Raw genomic sequence first — 19,932 nt, forward strand, 5'->3', positions numbered from 1 at the left:
TTCCCTTAGCATAATGCCCTCAATTTCCATTCATGTTGTCATATGCTTCATTTTCTATGTCATTTTATGGAAACTTATCTTGTTTACTGGCATATCTTGTTTCCATATCTTGTTTACTGGCATTAATGTTGCAATGAACATGGCGTGCCTCTGTCTTTTTGAGTTGGTATATTTACTTTCTCCAGATTGATACCCGGAGTGGAACTGCTGAATCATATGACAGGTCTATTTTTAATTTTTTGAGAGACCTCACTAGTGGCCACAGTTTACAAGGTTTCCCTTTTGCCATATTCTTATCAACACCTATTTCTTGTCTTTTTAGTAATAGCCATTCTAACAGGTGTGAGGTGATATCTCATCATGATTTTGATTTGCATTAATAACTCTAATAAGAGAAAGACAAATAGCAACTAACAATTATTTCAGTGTTGTTTTTCACAAGTCATCATGTCAATTGCCCCAAATATATATGAACTTTTTCTGTACATGTGACAGATCACAGGTTAGAGATTTAATTTTGTTCACCACACAGATACTTTAGGGTGAGTTGGCATTGTTATTATTATCTGCACTGTATGGAAACTAAACTGAAGCTAAAAAACAAGTAGCCTGCTTTTTAAAACTACTTAAATGCAGGAGTCAGAGGCACAAAAGTTCTAGAAATAACTTATTTAACATGGGAAGTCATGCTTCCCATGGAAGAATGAATTAAGGAAAATATGAAATTAACATCTACAGGTTTTAAAATATAGTCAGTAACATATACACAAACCATATTTACATAGACATAACTATGTCTTGATTATAAGTCACAAAGTAAATGTATATATTTATAGTGAAATGTTCTGATTCCTATGAGATTATTCAATAAATGCCCCCTCTTTAATTTTCAAGTTATTTTTCAAGTATTTGCAACCTGTGTACTGCTCTGAGCACATAACATATAATTTCTCACTTATTCCTGTATAACTTTCAAGGGGAATTTATTACCATCCTCATTCCATAGATGAAGATCTGAGGCATAGAATGGTTAAGAAAATCTCACAAACCTTGCTTTTAATTGGCAGAACCAAAACTCAAAGCCAGGCAGGGAGAACAGTTTCTATGCCCTCTCAAAAGCCTCAGCATGAACATGTGATTCTCCTGAAACTGCATCTGGAATGCCATTTATGTTTGTCATTATTAAAGAATTGCTCCACCTTCTTTTTGGCACACTTGATTTTAAATTACGGTCTGAGGTTCCATCTAACATTTCAAAGTACCATGTAAGGAGGCAGACTCTACTACAAATAGGGAAAAGTATCTCACCAATAAAGACCTCACTGACCAGAACCAGGGAGAACTTAGTAAACACTTTCACATTCTTTAAATAACAGACCTCATTATTCTTCTTAAACTTGAGCAGAGGGATATTAAAGATAGTCAAACATGTCTAAAAGTTGAAGAGGAATTTAATGCATTTCACCCTCTCTGTGGTGGGTTCTAGGCAGGAAAGGACATGCAAAGTCTAATTGACTGTTTGCACATACCTCTACCCCTTGGGGCACTTGGATTTTTATGCATCAGCATAGTAATGGTTGTGCATTTGAATTTTGCTGGCAGTCATATGGTTGCATGTGTCAAGAAAGGCTGGAGTAATAGTTTGAAACATGAGCGACAAGCTACCTATACTTTAGCATTTTTAGGTTTGACAAATACTGACTTGATAATGAGGATGAAGCTAATCACTTGTTCCATTGACTTTTTCAGAAAAAAACTGCTCTGTGTTTGATGCAGTTTTACTTTCAGTATAGGTGACTATACAAATGATAATAAATTTGACCATTTAGCTTCTGTGTTGCCTTCAGTTCCTATTTTTCCCTTGTTTAATTTCTCATGTGCACTTTTTCTGTTTTCACACACTGCCTGGGAAATCACTGCAGGTGATGACTTGGATGAATTCTGATTTATTTATGTTTATGTTGAGATTGAACTATTTGCACTATTTTTATATATTTTATTTTATATAATTCTTACATCATTTTTCATTTTTGTACTATTTTTATGTAAACTTCAAATTGGATACACTTGTCATATGACTTACACTTTATAATAGGCTGTCCCTAAATCAAATCTCCTTTAACTCCTTTAACTTAATGTGACTTTAACTCCCTCAACCTCAGATGACAAATTGGGAAAAAGAAAAGCATAGTTACCTCTCTGTGTTTGTTTGTGGATTCAATGGAAAAAAAAAATAGGACTCCTTGAGTGGTGCTTGACACAATTACTAATTAAAACTTACTGTAATTACATTCATTATTTTATAGGCAACTGAGTAGTTAGGAATCTAAACCTATTTGCCACTCTGGTGATATTTCTCCAAATGTGGACTAGAATACTTAAAGATGAATACCTTCTACACCCATTGAATTCAATTTTTTCTTATTTCTGACATTCATTCCTTCACCATGCTAACATACATTTTCCATGCACTGGTATTCCACTGCCCTACCCCATTTGACACCTGCAGAGTTCCAAGGTCCTGAGAAAGTTTTCTGGCCATGAAAATGCAAGGGAGTTGGCACCCCAGAACAGATTCTCATAGTTGCTTTTCTTTGCTAATGTCAGTCTGTCCTTCCTTTGCTTCCTCCACCTAAGGAATTAGTAAAAAATATTCAAGTACTCCCTCTATCTGACACTTTCAAGGAAAAAAAAAATCATAAGTAGCACCCTCCAAGTCCTCCCCTCCATGTAGGAGAATGTTTAAGGCACCAGGGTTCAGAGTGAAAATCAATACAAGTGCCTGGTGTTTTATCTAAAAAGCCTTCTGGCTGTGTGAGGTGAGCAGCTACTGGTACATTCTGAAGAAGATAATGGCATTCCTCACCACATTCAGAGAGAGGGTTTGGGGGAGGAGGGAGAGAGGGAGGGAGAGAAGTAGGGAGGGAGACAGAGAGATATCTTTAAAATGAGAGGTGTGAGGGGACACATAAGTATTGATTCCGAGGTAAATTCTTAATATGCTGTTGTTTGAGAGGCAAATGTTCAATTTTGGACTTGATAGAGAACCATCCTGGGCATAAGTTTATAGCTTTTCTTTACAACAACATTTGAATAAAGCATAAAGAGAATCTCTTCTGCCTTCAACAAAAAGCTAGTTTTATCGCATAAAGCTCAACAAGAAGACTGTCACTTAGGTATAACTAGGGATCCCTCTCTTTCATTTCCGACTGTTGTACTGACTCTTAATAGAAAAGCTTTCAGACACTAGCTCCTTCATATGAGTGATGAATTAAAGTTACATCCATATAACTGTGATTCAGATTGAGAATATTGCATTAAGTGCTGGAAATAAAATGAACCTAATATTCAAGTTGTTCAGTAAGCCTAAAATCCCATAAAGATATATATCTATATCTTTATGGGATTTGAGATATATATATATATATATCTCTCAAAGGGATGAAAACTCGGTAAGTTATTTTCTGCACAAAATGCTTCTGGTGTCAAAAATGAAATCTATTTCTAAATCATATCCAATGTTGTAAACCAGCGTTGCCTCAATTTAAAAAAATACAAACAAAAAAATGAAATCTAAATGTCTCACATATATTTCATTTTGTATCTGACAGGCAAATACAAAGCATTTCATTCGAAGTCCTATTAAGAAATGAGGTTGGACTGGCATTTAGGGCTTTAGATTGTGTTTATTCCTTCCACTAATTTCTAGTAATTTAAATAATGTAATTATAGTAGCATATACTGTAGAGGACTCCTTGTGTCTCATGTATAGAATATTCTTTACCTTCTTCAGTGGCTTTTTATCTGGAAATAGAAATCATTACCTTGAGCAGTTTGACTTTATTTGCAACAGGATGTGAAATAATTTAATCACGAATCCTGATGATTGTGAGAAAGTAAGCTTATTTATTCAGCCAGTATCTGTCTTGTAAGTCAGTTGGGAATAGAGATGATCTAGGACTTAACTTTAGAAGTGCAGTTAATTGATAGCTGTCAGGATTCTTAGTTGGTCTGGTTAATTCCAAGTGTGGCAGCTTATCCAGGGTATTCTGGGGAAGCAAGTCTTGAGTGATAACTTAATGAAAATAAGAAATTCTAAGTTCACTTCACCTGCTATTTTTTTCTTTTCTGAGCTCTATTCTGCAATGTTCTCCAACAGAAAAATTGAACAATTTTATAGAGTTTTAGAGATAGCTTTTTCCCTTTGTTAAAAATTTCAAGGAATTCATATATTAGTTTGCAGGGATGAAGAAATGTGTTGGAGTTGGTAGAAATCTGAATAGGTAAATGCTTCTCTGAAAACTCATCCGGAGGCTCCATCAATAATGCACACTCAGGGGCCTCCCCAGTGCCAAGCCACAGCAGGTTGAGCACCACGCTGTGAAGATGTCTGCAGCTTCTGCAGTGAGGGTTAATCCCACATGGTGTGGCAGACCTCACCCTCCTGTCGCGCCCACTGCTCCCCTCAGCAGTATATTTCTGTTGTTTGCCTATTCTGCCCCCTGCTCTGTCTCTGGTGAATCCTCCCACTCTCCCTCGCCTCTGGCCTGTACCCCAGCTATTGTATAAAAAATAAATAAAATTAAAAAAAATAAGAAACACTCAGAATATGCTTTAGCAAAACAGGTGTGGGGGGTGTGCCTCCCTCCCTGGTGGCACAAAGGGTTAAGCACAGCACTATGAAGCTATCTTCAGCCTCTGCAGCTTGAATTCGATCCCCCAGCCAGCCAGGGAGCTACCCACATGGTGCAACAGACTCTCCTGTCTCACCCACCTCTCCCCTCAGCAGTGTATTTCGGTCAGTCTGCCTGTTTTGTTCCCCACTTTCTCTGGTGAATCTTTTCATCCCTATACCTCTGGCCTGTACCCCAGTTCTTGAATGCATAAATAAATAAATCTTTAAAAAAAGAAAAAAAAGGTGTGGGGGGAAGGATGGTTTTCAGGCAAATTGTCAGTACTTGTTACCATTTTGATTTTGTTTTTGTAATGTAGCCATTCATATCCTCAGAACTGAGACTGATGTCATTTTTAAGTTATCTTTCTCCATCCTGTTTCTTTCACCTTATGAGGTCCTCCAAAAAGTTGGTGCCATTGCTTTTTATCCTTCCAGATAATTCCCCTTTGGCTATTCTCTGAGGATTCCCTCTGCTGAAAACTACTGAGGGAAATGTTTTATACCTGTAAGGACAAATATCTTTTTAAGTATACCCCTCAGATTCAATTTTCATCATCATTTGCCTGCCAGCTTTATCTACCCAATCCCAGAAATCACCTCTAAGTAACTCAATTTTCTTTTTATTTTATTGTTTTTGAAGTACCATTATATTATATCCTTGCCGGTGTTTTGAAAGTATAGGATCACCCCCAGGTACAGTGACTGTAGCCCCTAATTTTCCAATTACCTAATGACCAATAGAATTTTTAAATATATGTAAACGATCACTAATGGGAAAACTTTACAAAGCTACCACAACGGGTTCATCATCTTATAAATTCCTATTAACTATACCTAAGAATATTGGTAAGAGCGGTAATAATTAATCCCAGAGCACTTTTCTGGAATTATTTTCTATTCTGGGTACTTCCTCTGGGTGCTCTCTACTTACTTTTAGTTTTTATCTCAAGGATAATTCAAGTATACTGCCTGATCGCAACACATAGTCCCTGCAGTTCGGAAAGGTGGCACTCTTTCATCAGTTAACTTTTTAATAAGTGGACAAAAATCTTTCTGAATGGACATGAGAATTAGGGAGTCAAATAGTATGGACCAAACACAAAATGCTTGAGAGAGATCAGCGTCAGAGGATGTGTCATGTGGTTCTCATTGGAAGGAAAGAAAAATTTCAAAGTATTCCCAATTTTTTTGCCATTAAATGTGAAGTATTGATGGAACCTGTATCACTGATTTAAAACTTATGATTTCTAATTACAAGTATCACATTGTTTCTGAGAATTACTCTTCCAAGTATATAAAAGATAATAAAGTACTGATCAAATATATATTCTTTTAACCTTACCTCATCAGTGTTTAAAAACTGAGATGCAGTTAATAATTTCACAGAGCAGATGGTATCATTGTTTAGTTTTCACAATAAGTCCATTTTCCTGAACATTCTCCTTTAGTTTTTCATTAATGCTAGAATGCCAAAAGTTTCCCTTTTCTGCCATTATTGTTTACCTAATAATTTTTTTTATTGTATTCCTCTCCATTTATAGGGCAGGCAAAAATTGACATTTTTTGATAGCATTTGATATTTTCTATTGGGTTGTCAGAAAAGTCGACGTATTTTTCCAGTAGAAGGCCCGACGTACTCGATTAGTTCTCAACTTGTTAGTCAAGTTGAAGTGTTAGTTATATCGGGCACAGCTTTGAAATAGGATTTTCTCTCTTCTTAACTTACCTAAATATGTTCCTCTTCATGCCATCAAACAAAGGAGAAAGCTTGATTAAGAGAGAATTAATCACACCAAGTCAAGTAACTCAGCTGGAAAGATTTTGTTTCTTTTCTTTCTTTTTTCTTCCTTGTTAGTCCACTCTAACATTATAAGAATGCTGTATCTAAAAACCTCACATGGGAATCAGAATAACCAACCTAAATAATTAGCCCCTGTTTACCCAGTATTTAGCTAAATAAATAAAAATACAAGTTCCTTCCTAATTCAGAAGCTGGCTGACAAGTTGCAAAGTAATTGAGTTAATGCTAATTTTCTGCATGGACCTTAACTCCTTTCAAAGAGGGCCCTGTGAGAGGAAAATAAATTCAGTCAAGCTAACTGAACCCTATTTTAGGTCCTTGAATTTGGTGGTTTCATTTTTCTCAGTAGGACTTTATCTCCAAGGAATCCTCATTTACAATGTTTCAAAGCGTGAAAATTGCTCTGAAAAGACAAAAGAACTTCTCTAAGTCCAAATTTCAGTGTGTCCTTGAAAATAACATGGTCATGGCAAGTGCTGCCATTTTGTTCAATTGAGCAAGTTGTCTCTTCCCATTTTCACTCAGTGTTAGAGAAGGTCCTTGCTCTGAACAGCAGATGTATTTACTCTCCACCTCTAGATGATGTTGTTCTGCTTTAATTTTATGACAACCATCAATATGTGAATGCGTCCATGATTTGAAGAAAAGGATGAGATTTTGCATTTCAATATGTGGGGTGTGGGACAATTGGAAGGAAATAGAGGGAGGGAGAAATGTGGCATATGCAAAAGTGTTAGTGAATGACATGATGATAAAAGGGCTCTTGACTGAGGACCTTAAGTCTCCCCCCCAGCTTTATTGAGATATAATTGGCATGGCACACCAGCATAAATTTACATGTACAACGTATTGATTTGATACTTATATGAACAATTATAAAATCATTAACATCATAGCATTAGCTGACAGCTGCATCACATCATCACATAATGACCTGTTTTTTTTTTTTTGCCATGAAAACATTTAGAGCTAATCCCTTGGGATCGCCCAGATATATATATATATATATATATATATATATATATAATTATAATATTATATTATTATATTATATCTATGATATTCTATATATATATATAGAATATAGAATCATTGCTGCAATCACCATGCTGTGCATTAGACCCCAGAACTTATTTATCTCATATCTGGAAATTTGTACCCTTTTATCAACATCTCCCCATGTCCCCATCCCCAAGTGTTAGGCAAACACATTCTATTCTCTGTTTCTACATATAAGTGGTACCAAACAGTATTTAGCTTTCTCTGATTCTACATATAAGCGGTACCAAACAGTATTTAGCTTTCTCTGGTTTATTTGGCTAATATAATTCCACAAAGACAATACATCCATGACTCTGGGCAAATTATTTCACCTCTGGATCATTATGGGGTAAAGGACTTCAACTCATATCATTTTCTAGTAAGAATAAAGGCAACTTTGTTTTGAAGTCATTAACTATAATTTTATTGAGATTATGCTACCTTGTTGGAATCTCTAATTCACAGACTAACTTTTTCAACATGTATTATCCAGGACCCCAAATTACGAGAACTTTTGGACGTGGGGAACATTGGACGCCTGGAACATCGCATGATAACAGTAGTGTATGGACCTGACTTAGTTAACATCTCCCATTTGAATCTCGTGGCTTTCCAAGAAGAAGTGGCCAAGGTATGGTGTATAGAAACTATTGAAATTTGTCACTGTAACCTGAATCTTTATCATCTTGCACGTCTGCCTGTGAAAAACTGAGCTTTTTTCATACTTAATATGTGCTAAAATTTCACCTAAAAATAATTCAGCTGCCAAGGAGAAGTGTAATTCAAACACTTTCAAATAATGGCATCTACTTAGAATTATGGAGATTTTTCATTAGGGGTAAGGCTTTTGATATAACTTCTTTGCAAAAAAGTACAGAAAAAATGCATTCCATTTCCCCTAAGCATCTTATTCTAACTCATTCTCTCTTAGCCTCACCCCATGCCACATCCATCCTCATTCCCTTTTCAGTACTTTCCTTGAAACCACACACCTTCAGTACCTTTTTAACTTCTTTCACCTTCACACTATCTAGCCCATGGCCAGGCACATAGTGGCTGTTCAATTAATATAATAAAGAATAAAATATAAAAAATAAAAAATGTAATTAATAATACTTATTTAGCTATGGACTAGGAAAAAAGATGAATTAGACCTAGCCTCACCATTAAGAGATTGCTAATCTACCAATATAGTTGTCCTTTCAGAGGCATACAGAAACAACTAGCTTGTCAACAAGATATTTCAAACAAGAAGCTGTGAATTCTTAGAACCTAGGACGCAAAGTTTGCTACTTTCTCTCAAAATATCCAGTTCCTGTTAAACTAGCACTGAACTGAATATATTGAAGAAGAGCTTTGTTTGTCCATATTTACAGTTTATAGGTTATGGTGATGATCCATTCCCTTCATACATTTTCCTTCAAGACTAGAGAATATAAATCTAAGAATACTTTGAAGTCTGGATGTCGTACATGTGTTGTTATAGAGCTTTTCACATTCACAGATCACAACTACAGGTGATATCAGACCAGTATTGTTTGGGCATCAGAATGTAAAATTTTCTAACCTTCGGTGCTCTGACACCGAGCTAATGAACTTTAAGTGATTATGATAGAGGTTTATTTCCAACATTTACATAACACTGATTTCAGTTCTTATAATGGAATGAATATAATGCCAACCAGTTACACTCTGAGCTCTTAAGAAACTGCTCTCCAAAATTGTGTTACAAACCTAATCTACTTTCGCTCTTTAAGAACCAAGACCCCATTTGCTTCTATCCTACAATTTTTGCTTGGAGAGACCACTTCAGTGAACATTGTCTGACAGCATTGTGCATGCCTTGCATAGTTCTCATCCTGGTATCCTGGTAGTAACTTGTAGAGTTCCATGCACTATTTCTCAGTATATGTACAGATGAACATATAAAAATAAATATAAATACTTGAAAAATATTTACTGCAATAGTAATTACATTCAGATTAAGAATTGGCCACTTCATGATATTCATTAACTCTCAATTAAAAACATTCAACAAATGACAATGATAATCAGGGAGGTTTTTACTAAGAATCCATATAGATTTCATATTACAAATCTATCTGCATGTCTTAATGTTGCAAAAACCTTTGTGTAGTTGTGTGTAAAACATACTAAATTTCTAAATTTCTTCTCTATTGGTTTCTAGCCACTAATTTTCTTTAGGATTTTGTTTCTGAACCTTGTAACATTCCCTATCAGGATTACATGTATAGACATTTTTCTAGCAGCTCCTGATGTTTCTGATCTATGTCATGAAGCTACAGAATACACTTTGCCTTTCCTTGCAGTGGTATTCTATAGGGTATATACCACCTAGTGAAATCACTCAGTTAGATGGTTAAGATTTGCAAAAATCTGGGGCTTCCCTGGTGGCACAAGGGGTTAAGTCTCAGCACTATGCAGCTATAGGCAGCCACTGCAGCACAATTTCAGTTCCTGGCCAGGGAGCTAACTATCATGGTGCAGCAGACCTCCCCTGTCTCGCCCACCCTCTGCTCCCCTCAGCAGTGTATTTCAGTAGATCTGCCTGTTTTGCTCCCCACTTTGTCTCTGGTAAATCCTCTCACCCCCTGCACCTCTGCCTTGCACCCCAGCCCTTGTATGCATAAATAAAATCTTAAAAAAAAATTGCAAATACCATCTTACTCTGAAAACTTACTTTCTGGCCTTTTAATTGTTAGTATTGCTTTATAACATTACACCTTCTATGTAATCTCTGGCGCTAATGTACATGGTACCTTGTGGAGTGCTAGCATCAAAGGTGGCAGCTGTCTCATTGTATGGGACTGTTGACCTGAGCTTTTTTTTTTTTTTTTAAAAACCGAATGTTTCCAAAAGAATTGTTTACAAAGGGATTCTGGTTCCTTCATTCATTCAACACGCACATATTTGTCAAGTGCCTTCTCTGAGCCAGCCACGATTCCATTGTTAGGGATGCAACATTCTAGAATGCTGAGAGCCAGCCTTCTGGAAAAAATAAATCACAAGCCTAAAGTGAGAATGCGGCAAAGGGATAACTCCCTAATGGGGTGCTCAGATATGGTAATAATCTAAAGGAAGTTGCTTGACTGCAACAATAACATAGATTTCTGAGAAATCTCTTGGGTCAAAATTAGAATTTTAAAATCAAAACCAGAACAAACTTTTTTGAACATATTATTCCAGATTGGCATGCTTTCTTTATTACTTAAATCACTTGAAATTGAATTTTAAAGTTATTCTTTAATTGGCTCCTTTAAAAGATAGATGTGGGGAGAAAGGCATGTCTTTCAATTTTTCCCTCTTTAACTGGACTAAATATGTAATTTCTTTTGCAGTTAAACAGCAATTATACTTTTTTGTTATGTTGCATTATGCCAGCATGATTTGCCAACCCCTCTGTACTCTTAAGGATAGGCTTTCCTTGCTCCTTTCAGGAGCCCCCTCTAATGTTCCTGGAAAATGAGCAGCTTCACATTTGCCTTCTGAGTTTCAAACTCATCTCTGTATCCATTGCTTTCCTGGGGACCAGTGGACACCCATGTTTGCTGCTGCACTGCCACTCCCAAACTGCAACCTCCACCTCCTGGAATCACAGGGAGACGTGAATGTCAGCATCCTCGCCTTTACTCTCCTGCCTTAATCTCCAACAGTCATTCACTCAAGACTTCATCACTCATGGCTAGGTTGGAAATAGCAGCAAAGGGAAACAGGTATCAGCTACATGATAAATATGACTATATTCATGGTCCCAGAAAAGAGAATAGAGATAAAATTTTAATACTACTCCCCATTGGCAACACTCTGGTGGCCAGACTGCTTCCCAGTTTTCTCTGTGACTGAGGGTTCCTTTAAAATCCCTATGATGCCAACTCCTAGTGTCATTCAGAAGAGTCTCTAGCCACCAAGCCTGCTTTCATCTCGAGTCCTTCCAACCCATGCACATCCTGGACCTGAATAGTACCTCAAGTACTACCATGACCCTTCACTTACTTGGTCTTCACCTTCAAGATAATCCAGTGTAGACTACAGTCCTCCAGTTCTTCAACCTAGAGGAACATTTTCTCCCCAGGTTTTGGTCCAGTCCCCCTTGATATCGCCCCACCTCCAGTGTAGGATGTTGATGTATTTCTTCATCTCCTCTGTTCATCCAGCAGTTAACTCCTGAAACAGACACAGGCACAAGGACAGTCAAAATTCTTAGAGTCAGCTGGGGTCAGCTTAGGGCTTGTAGGCTGACATCCTCGCAGCGTCTGAGCAGTATTGACAACTGCATGATGGGCTGTGCAGTAAGAGACATGGAGGCATTGTCACAACTGGGAGGGCATTGTCACAATTGGGAGCGCATTGCCATTGCAACTGAGTTGTTGCTATTCTGCTCCTGCCAATCATTACCTTAGAGCAGTTGCTCCAAAATTTAGGGATGTAGCAGAATCACCCGAGAGCTCGTTAAACATGCAAGGCTGGACCCAGTGAGAGCAGATCTGGGATGGAGCCTGAGTCTTTGTGTCTTTAACAAGTTCCCAGGTGATATTAATGCTGTTGGCCCCTTTCCCAGGACTCTTCCTTACAGAAGTGTAGGCTCAGTATGGCTAGACCTTTGTTTTCCTCTAAAAGAAGCTGAAAATTCTATTAAAGTGTAAATATTGGCAACAGCTGTTTTAAAAACACCATGTGTTACTGGAGAGGTGTGAACATATACCTCTGAATCACATACAGTATTGTAAACCAGTATCACATCAAAAAATGCAAATATATAAATTAATTAAAACATCATGTAAGGACCTCCCCTGGTGGCGCAGCAGTTGAGCGCTGGGCTGTGCAGCTGCCCTCCGCCTCTGCAGTGCCGGTTCTATCCCGGCCGGCCGGCGAGAGTCCCACATGGCTCAACAGACCTCTCCTGTTGCGCTTGCTGCTCCCCTCAGCAGAGTATTTCGTAGGTCTGCCTGTTCTGTCCCCAGCTCTGGCTCTGGTGAATTCTCTCACCCTCCTGCGCTTCTGACTGTACCCAGTGCTTGTATAAATAAATAAATCTTTAAAAACAAAACAAAACAAAAAAACATCATGTGAGTCAAACCAGACTATGGTCTGAATAAGACTTGGGACTTCCATTTGGTCTAAATTCATATTGAAGAAGAAAAACTAGTCTTTGTAAATTATACCTCAGATCCCAGTCACTGAGAACTGGGAAAGCATGTAATATTATTTAGCAGCACAGAATCAGCACCTCCTCAAACATCAGATTTGTTCATCTGCCAAACAATTCCTAGAGTCCTTTGGGTGTCTAAGAAACATGAGGCTTATCATGATATTTTAATGACATTTTCAAGAAACACAAAACCATCTGCCCTCTTAATCGCTAATGTGGAAATTAAAACAAAAAAGTTTTGCAATGGCAATGTGTCTGTACCTTGGTCTCGATCATATTTTAATCAAAATATCCCATGCCCTATAAGGGGGAGAGAGACAGAATCATGTAACTTGAAAATTAAAGCACAGGGGAGACAAATGATGACTTAAGGAGGCCAAATTTAAAAGTCAAGAATTTCACAAATACTGCATAGTATTTTATAAGCTCACTCCACAATATTCATTCCATTACTTAAATAAATGCAAACCAGGCAGTTGAGAAATTGATGCTGGGGAAAACAAATATGGGCTCTTTGCTTGCAACAGAAAAGATTATACTGTGAATGAAATATTTCCCCCAGAAAAGTCACAAATTTGACTGTTTTAGTCAGAAGGAACTAAGCAGATCTTTCTCCTTACTGATCATATGAGGCCTGAGTGTGGGTTAAGGGGAGAGAGAGAGCACTGAAGAAGGAGTCCATAAATCTGAAATCTTAGTTGCACTCTACCACGAAAGAGGTGTGAGTTTTTAGGTCCTTCAACAATTTGTGTACACCCTTCATTCATAAAAGAAAGAACTTGGATGCATTTGTTCATTTAATTATTCAACAAAATTTTATTAAACCTTCTACATTGTGCTAAATTCTATTCTGGATGTTGGAGATAAAACATTGAACAAAACAGAATAATGAGCCTTTTCCATGTAGAGCATACTATTTAGTGTAGAAGAGAGAAAACAATAAATAACGAATAGGTAAATCATGTCATGTATTAGTAATAAATGGTATCAAAAGAAGGAAAGCAGGAGTAGAATGTGCTGGAGGAGGGTCAGTGAAAAAGGTGGTCATGAGTCATCTCTGGAAAGATGACATGAGCAAAATCTTGAAGAAGGATTTCTTCAGGGATTTTGGAGGGACCAAGCCCTGTGGATTTCTGGATGGAAAACAGTTCATGCATAGGGAACAGCAATTACAGAGTCCCTGAGAATGGAGATTGCCTGATATGCTTTAGGAACAGCAAAGGGCAAGTGTGGCAGAAGCAGAGTGAGCAAAATGGAGAGGAAGTATTAGCAGAGGACATTGGAGAGGAAGTGTATTTCTCATAGGGCACTGTCAGGTTTTGAAGAACTTTGGAATTTATTGTGAGGAAGAGATAGAACCCTTGGGAGGGTTTTGAGAGTGTACATGATTGGACTTATCCTGTAGTCAGTATTGCACAGTGTGACAGTGTGGGGACAAACAATGAGAGAAGCAGGAAGAGCAGTTAGGGAATTACTGAAATATATGAAGTGAGTTTCCAGGGACTTGGAAAAAGGTAGACCTGTGAAGAGATGAAATAGATGAAAAGGGGAATGAATTAATATCTATATATCTAGATCTATTTCTATGTCTATGTTTACATCTCTCTCTCTCTCTCTCTCTCTCTCTCTCTCTCTCTCTCTGTGTGTGTGTGTGTGTGTGTGTATATATTAAACACACATAAATACAAAAATCAAGACCATATGCAAATGAATTTTATGTTGTATATGAGAGGAAGAAGAATCCAAGATGATGGCAGGGTTTTGACCCAAGAGACCGCATATTTCATAGGGAAAATTTAAAGATGGGCATGTTTGGGTATATTAGCAACATATCCAAGCAAGGGTTTTGTTAAGATTATCTTAAGTTTGAGATTATTGTTAGACACCAAAGTGGGTGGGTAGGTTGAGTGTTTAGTGAGGTATATGAGATTGGAGTTAAGTGCCAAATATAAGAAATACATCAAATTGGAAATCATCAGATTATGGATAGTGTTTAATTAGTCTGGGTGAGGTCAATCAAGAAATGAACTATACGTAGAGAATATGTCCAAGGCCAAGAAATTGAGGAGATAAGAATTATAAAAAGGAGACAATAAGGAATAGACAATGAGGTGGCAGTAAGGCAAGTGCGTCTTTAGAAGCCAGTCAAATAAAATATTTGAAGAAGAGTGATTATCTTGCTCATAGGTCAAGTAAGATGTAGACAAAGAATTGGCCATTGGATTGAATGATATATATGCCAAAAAGATGGATGTTTACAAATGTGAAAAGTTAGCCCTCGTGTTACTGTTTTGTGAAATCTTCATTCACTGCTATTTCTGACCTTATCGTATTAACAAAATGCCTAAGAGTTCCCCCCACCTAGTCATAACTAAAGGACAAAGTTCTTAGTGTGTCAATATGTTGCACTATTAATCTTGAAATTTAACAGTGTGGGTGTCCTTTGTTGGAAAATGAAATTCACCCCACGTTCTGCACTTGAGTTTTGCATAAGTGTGGGGCAGATGAAGACTGCATATCTTAACTTTTAAATTGTGAAAATGTCACCCATCTGGAATATCCATATAAAAGTTTATAAGTTCAAAAGTCAAAAGAGAGACATTCATAATAAAAAGAAAAAAGGCAACTTAGACGTCAATCCCTTTCTTACATCCAGATAAGTACCAGAAATTGCTATTCTGGTGATTGTGGAGGAAGGTGCCCTTGACCTCAGTCTCTTGGGTGTCTGTCTTGGAGATATATATATATATATGATATATATATATATCTCATGATCTCATACACACACACACACACACACACACATACATCTCTTCCAACTGTTGGCTATTGTTTGTACAAGCCCACTTTTCCCATCAAGGAAAGTCAGTATCTCCCCTTTCCTTCCTTCTACCCCACAAGTCAGAGTCAAATTTTTTCCCATTGGTCCTCTGCTTCTCTGTCTTCTGGACCTGCCAGGTCCATAAGTACTGATTATATTATTTCAGTGTCTTTCCATGAAACAGTCACATTATTTTAAAAAAAAAAAGCATTTTTATTAGAAGTAGAACTCTGAAAAATTTGGCTTCCTTATTTAATTATTGAGGAAAGATACCCAACATCCTTTGAGGGTGTCAGGTTGATCTGTTTCATCAGTTGTCTTAATAATCAGTTATCATCTTTTTGCTCTCAGTATATGAACTGCCCCTAAGTATCAAAAAACTTTTTGGGACCTCCCTGGTGGTGCAAGGGGTTAAGTCTCAGCACTATGGAACTGTCAGCAGTAGCTGTAGCACTAATTCAATCCCGGCCAGGGAGCTAACCCACATGGCACAGCAGAACTCTCCTGTCTCGCCTGCTGCTCCCCTCAGCAGTATATTTAACTCAATCTGCCTATTCTGCTCCCCACTCTGTCTCTGTGAATCCTCACTCCCCACACCTCTAGCCTACACCCCAGCTCTTGCATGCATAAATTAAAAAAAAACACTTTTTTGAAAATATTTTAATAGTTTTCCTAATAGCTACAAAATAATATTCAGTCAGTCAATCAATTCTCAGTTGCCTACTGTGTATTAGGCATAGTTTTATTAAGTAATAGACATAAATGATTGTCCTCGTGAAGCTTGAATGTAGTGGGGGTAGATTGACAATAAGGAGAATAAACAAGGTGATGAGAGGTGCTAGGGAGGAATAAAGAAGGAAAGGTAGACAGGAAACACTGGGGGTGGAGGCACATTTTACTGCTAAAGAAGTTGGTCAGATAAAGTTACACTGAGATGATGACATTTGAGGAAAGCCTTGAAGATGGAGTGCATCAAGCAGAAATGAGAAGAACTGGTCCTTGGATCGGCATGTGTACCCAGCATACTGATGGAATGGTAAGGGGATAGTTTCACTGAAAAGGATGATGAGGAATGAAAGCAGTGAGGAATGAGTCAGAGAGAGTTGGGGGAGTAGTGCTAGGCAACCCAAACAGTGGTAGATAGCCATTGTCAGAATTTGGTTTTGCTCCCAGTGACATGTAGCTATTCCATTGTTTTGAGCAAGGGGCTGATTTTTGTGTGACATAACAGGATTACCCTTGCTGTTGTATTGAAAATCAAATTAGGATCACAAAAGAAGAAACAGGAAAACTAGAATCCTTGGGGTAGACAAAAAAAAAGATACCAATAAGAGAAAAAAATGTAAGAGATAAAGGCACAGTCCATCTACAGAGTGCAATGGCCAGTGAAAAGGGAATAGATGAAAATATGAAAGACATAATGCAAGAAAATATCTGAGAGCTAAAGAAATGTACTGGTCTTGAAATTTAAATAGCACATATATGCATTTAATAGGTTCAAGCAATAGGAGTAGGAAGCTGGAGGATATTAGATATTAGAGTAAGACTTAAGTTTCTTCTTCCCAAAATAAAATTAAATCATCAGGGATAAATGTATATGAAATGTGTTTTCCAAGTATAAGTCATGTTTAAAATATACAGGACTTTCATTAACAGGAGGAAAGGCCCAAAATGATACAAATTATCTTGAGGTATTAGGAATATTCTCTTTTGAAAGTTACGTGGATCATGGTCTTGAAACTATAGCAAGGAAAATAATCATGGTCTGATATGTGCAGAAAAGTACATTCATAATTTTAAGATCATGTAAAGTTTTATTTTACTGGTTTTAAATTTAGAATCAATTTAAAAGCAAATGATTCAAGCAGTTATGGTTACCGCAGAAGATAAAAGCATTTCAACCATGACAATTGAAAAGGTAAATTTCACTTGGCAACAGATGAAAATAAAAGGATTGGTAGGTAAATGTTCTCCTCTCACAAACAGAGATGCCAAGCGATACTGTCTTTAATTGGTGGATCAAAGAAGTATATAAGTATCTGCTTAAGAAGTGACCTGAAAAAAGAACACCAGTGACACAGTTCTATCAGGAATAAGGAAATGGGAACTAGCAGGCAGGATAAGAAATTTAAAACCTCATCAATCAGAGCTGGATATTAATAATTAAACTCTAAAATCAGTCAATCAAAAAAACTGTATAAATACATTATTTAGAAACATGGAAGAACCCCACCAAAAAGTTTTAGTAATAGGAATGCTGAAAATAGCTGTGAAGAAGCAGATCTCAGGGAAGAGTGCCATATAAAGTCTCTGGACTTTTTTTTTTTTAAACTACATATGTATTGCATAGGTATTGCAATGATAATTTTTTTTTATAGATTGCTACCATTTACTAAACATGAATTGTGATTGTTTCTGGTCAAAGCATTTAACACAAATTAACTCAGATTTCTCAGCAGTCCCAAGCCGTAAGTCTTATCATTTTCTCCATTTTATAAGGCAGGTGAATGTTAGGTTAAAAAAAACTTATCCAAGATGATTCCATCAGGGCCTCCCCTGGTGGCGCAGGCGGTTGAGCGCCGCGCTGTGAAGCTGTCCACAGCCTCTGCAGTGCCGGTTCGATCCCTGCCTTCCGGCAAGGGTCCCACATGGTGTGGCAGACCTCTCCTGTCTCGCCTGCTGCTCCCCTCAGCAGTGCATTTCATCAGTCTACCTGTTCTGTTCCCTGCTCTTTCTCTGGTGAATCCTCTCACCCTCCCACGCATCCGGCCTGTACCCCGGTTCTTGTATAAATAAGTAAATAATTTTTAAAAAAATACATAAAAAAAGATGATTCCATCAAACTGGGAGCTACATTTGAGGAAGAGAACCAAATTGAATAGCTTAGACAAACTAAGGATTTTTTAATTCATATGCATTTTGTTTGTTTGTTTCCTCATATCTGCTGATGATTCAATGCCTCAAGTATAACAAGGTGGAGCTCCCTGTTAATCTCATGCATTTTTTCTCATGGATTAAGATGCCTCTGCAGCTGCAGACATTTCTTTTGTATTCCCAACAGCAAAAACAGGTGTCTGCATCAGAAAACCATTTTCTCAGACCCCTCACCCTCTATTCTGCTAATACGTGAGTCGACACATATCACATTGCTATCCAGCTTCTGGAAAGTTGGAAAATGACAATTTTTCAGTGATCTTGTTTCTGACCTGAATAATGTCAGATTCTGTTAGGGAAGAAGGAGGGAATAGATATCAGGCAACACTATTAGCAGTGGGTCCCACAGCTACTAAGTGGCAGAGTAGGGATTAGCAATCCAATGAAGTGTATTTTTAAGTATACTAGCTAAAGCATCAACAATATAAGAATAAGTAGGAACCATTAAATAAATTGATAATGGTATTTTATCTTAAATTGGAAGACAAGAACAAATTGTGTTTGATTTACCTTTCCATTGCCTCCACCAGCAATGAGAATTGGTCAGGGTGAAGCAATCAGAGCCAAAGCTTACCTGGATATACTCACTTACAAGGATCAGGAACTCCCTGTATTTAATGGGGAAGAACCTAGTTTCCATTAAAAAAAAAAGTATTTCAGGCAAATTGATTTCCAAATGAGAAAATTTTATTTCAGCAGAATTCCATGTTAAGTTATAAGTTAATGAGGAAGTACCTGTCTGTAGTTTACTAACTAGTTTTCTAGAAATGCACTTTAATTTTGTCAAACAGCTTCCATTTAATGGATAAGTAGCACCACTTAACACCTAAGAAATTATGATCACTCTTTTTCTGTTTGATATACATCTTACTAAAGAGATTCATTGTTTTTTTTTAATTTTTTTCTTTTTATCTCAAGTCAAATCACATTTAAAAGAAATAAACAATGTTATCAATTATAGTCATGGGCCCTGCTTACATGCATTTATTTACTACCTATAGTACATAGCACTCAGGACCATTCAACCCAGTAATAATTAGCATGACATTGCTGGCCTTTGAAGATAATAGCAAATATTTCTATAAAAGTGACATGCAGAGGATGTGGGGATGATTATCTCAAGAATATGGTGGATCAAGAAATACACTATGGAAATGAAGCCTTAGGGGTATCACTTATGGGCAGTCGATTAACAAACTCTAAGTTGTACAAGTGAGCACTGACTCAGAAAATAAGCCAGAGGGGGGAAAGGATGTCTCCCCAGCTGATGCTCAAAATAACATGTGAGACTCACACTGCTATAACTGAAACCCTTTCATCATGAACTCATAGCCAAAGCAAACATCGTTCTCTATTCTTCCCACTCACACTCCAGGCCATGGATGTTGCACTTGGGGTAGAGTTGAGGAGGGGAGATTTAGCTTTTCCTTTTGAAGAATTCTCTTAACATTCATGATAACTTGATTTCATCACATTAAATATGTTCCATT

At 37.2% G+C, this 19,932-nt stretch overlaps 1 protein-coding gene across 2 annotated transcripts in view; it reads left to right on the forward strand.

Annotated features, from left to right (window-relative positions):
• PLCB1 (phospholipase C beta 1) overlaps positions 1 to 19,932 on the forward strand; it is a gene marked incomplete at both ends in the record, with an annotated part of 613,641 nt that overhangs the window by 382,882 nt on the left and 210,827 nt on the right. For both annotated transcript variants that reach the window (XM_084247878.1, XM_084247879.1), the window contains one exon: positions 8,011 to 8,148. In XM_084247878.1, coding sequence (XP_084104004.1) covers positions 8,011 to 8,148 — 138 coding nt within the window. The remainder of the gene's footprint in view (positions 1 to 8,010; positions 8,149 to 19,932) is intronic.

Source organism: Talpa europaea (assembly GCF_964194135.1).
Source record: "Talpa europaea genome assembly, chromosome: 11".
Taxonomy (NCBI): Eukaryota; Metazoa; Chordata; class Mammalia; order Eulipotyphla; family Talpidae; genus Talpa; species Talpa europaea.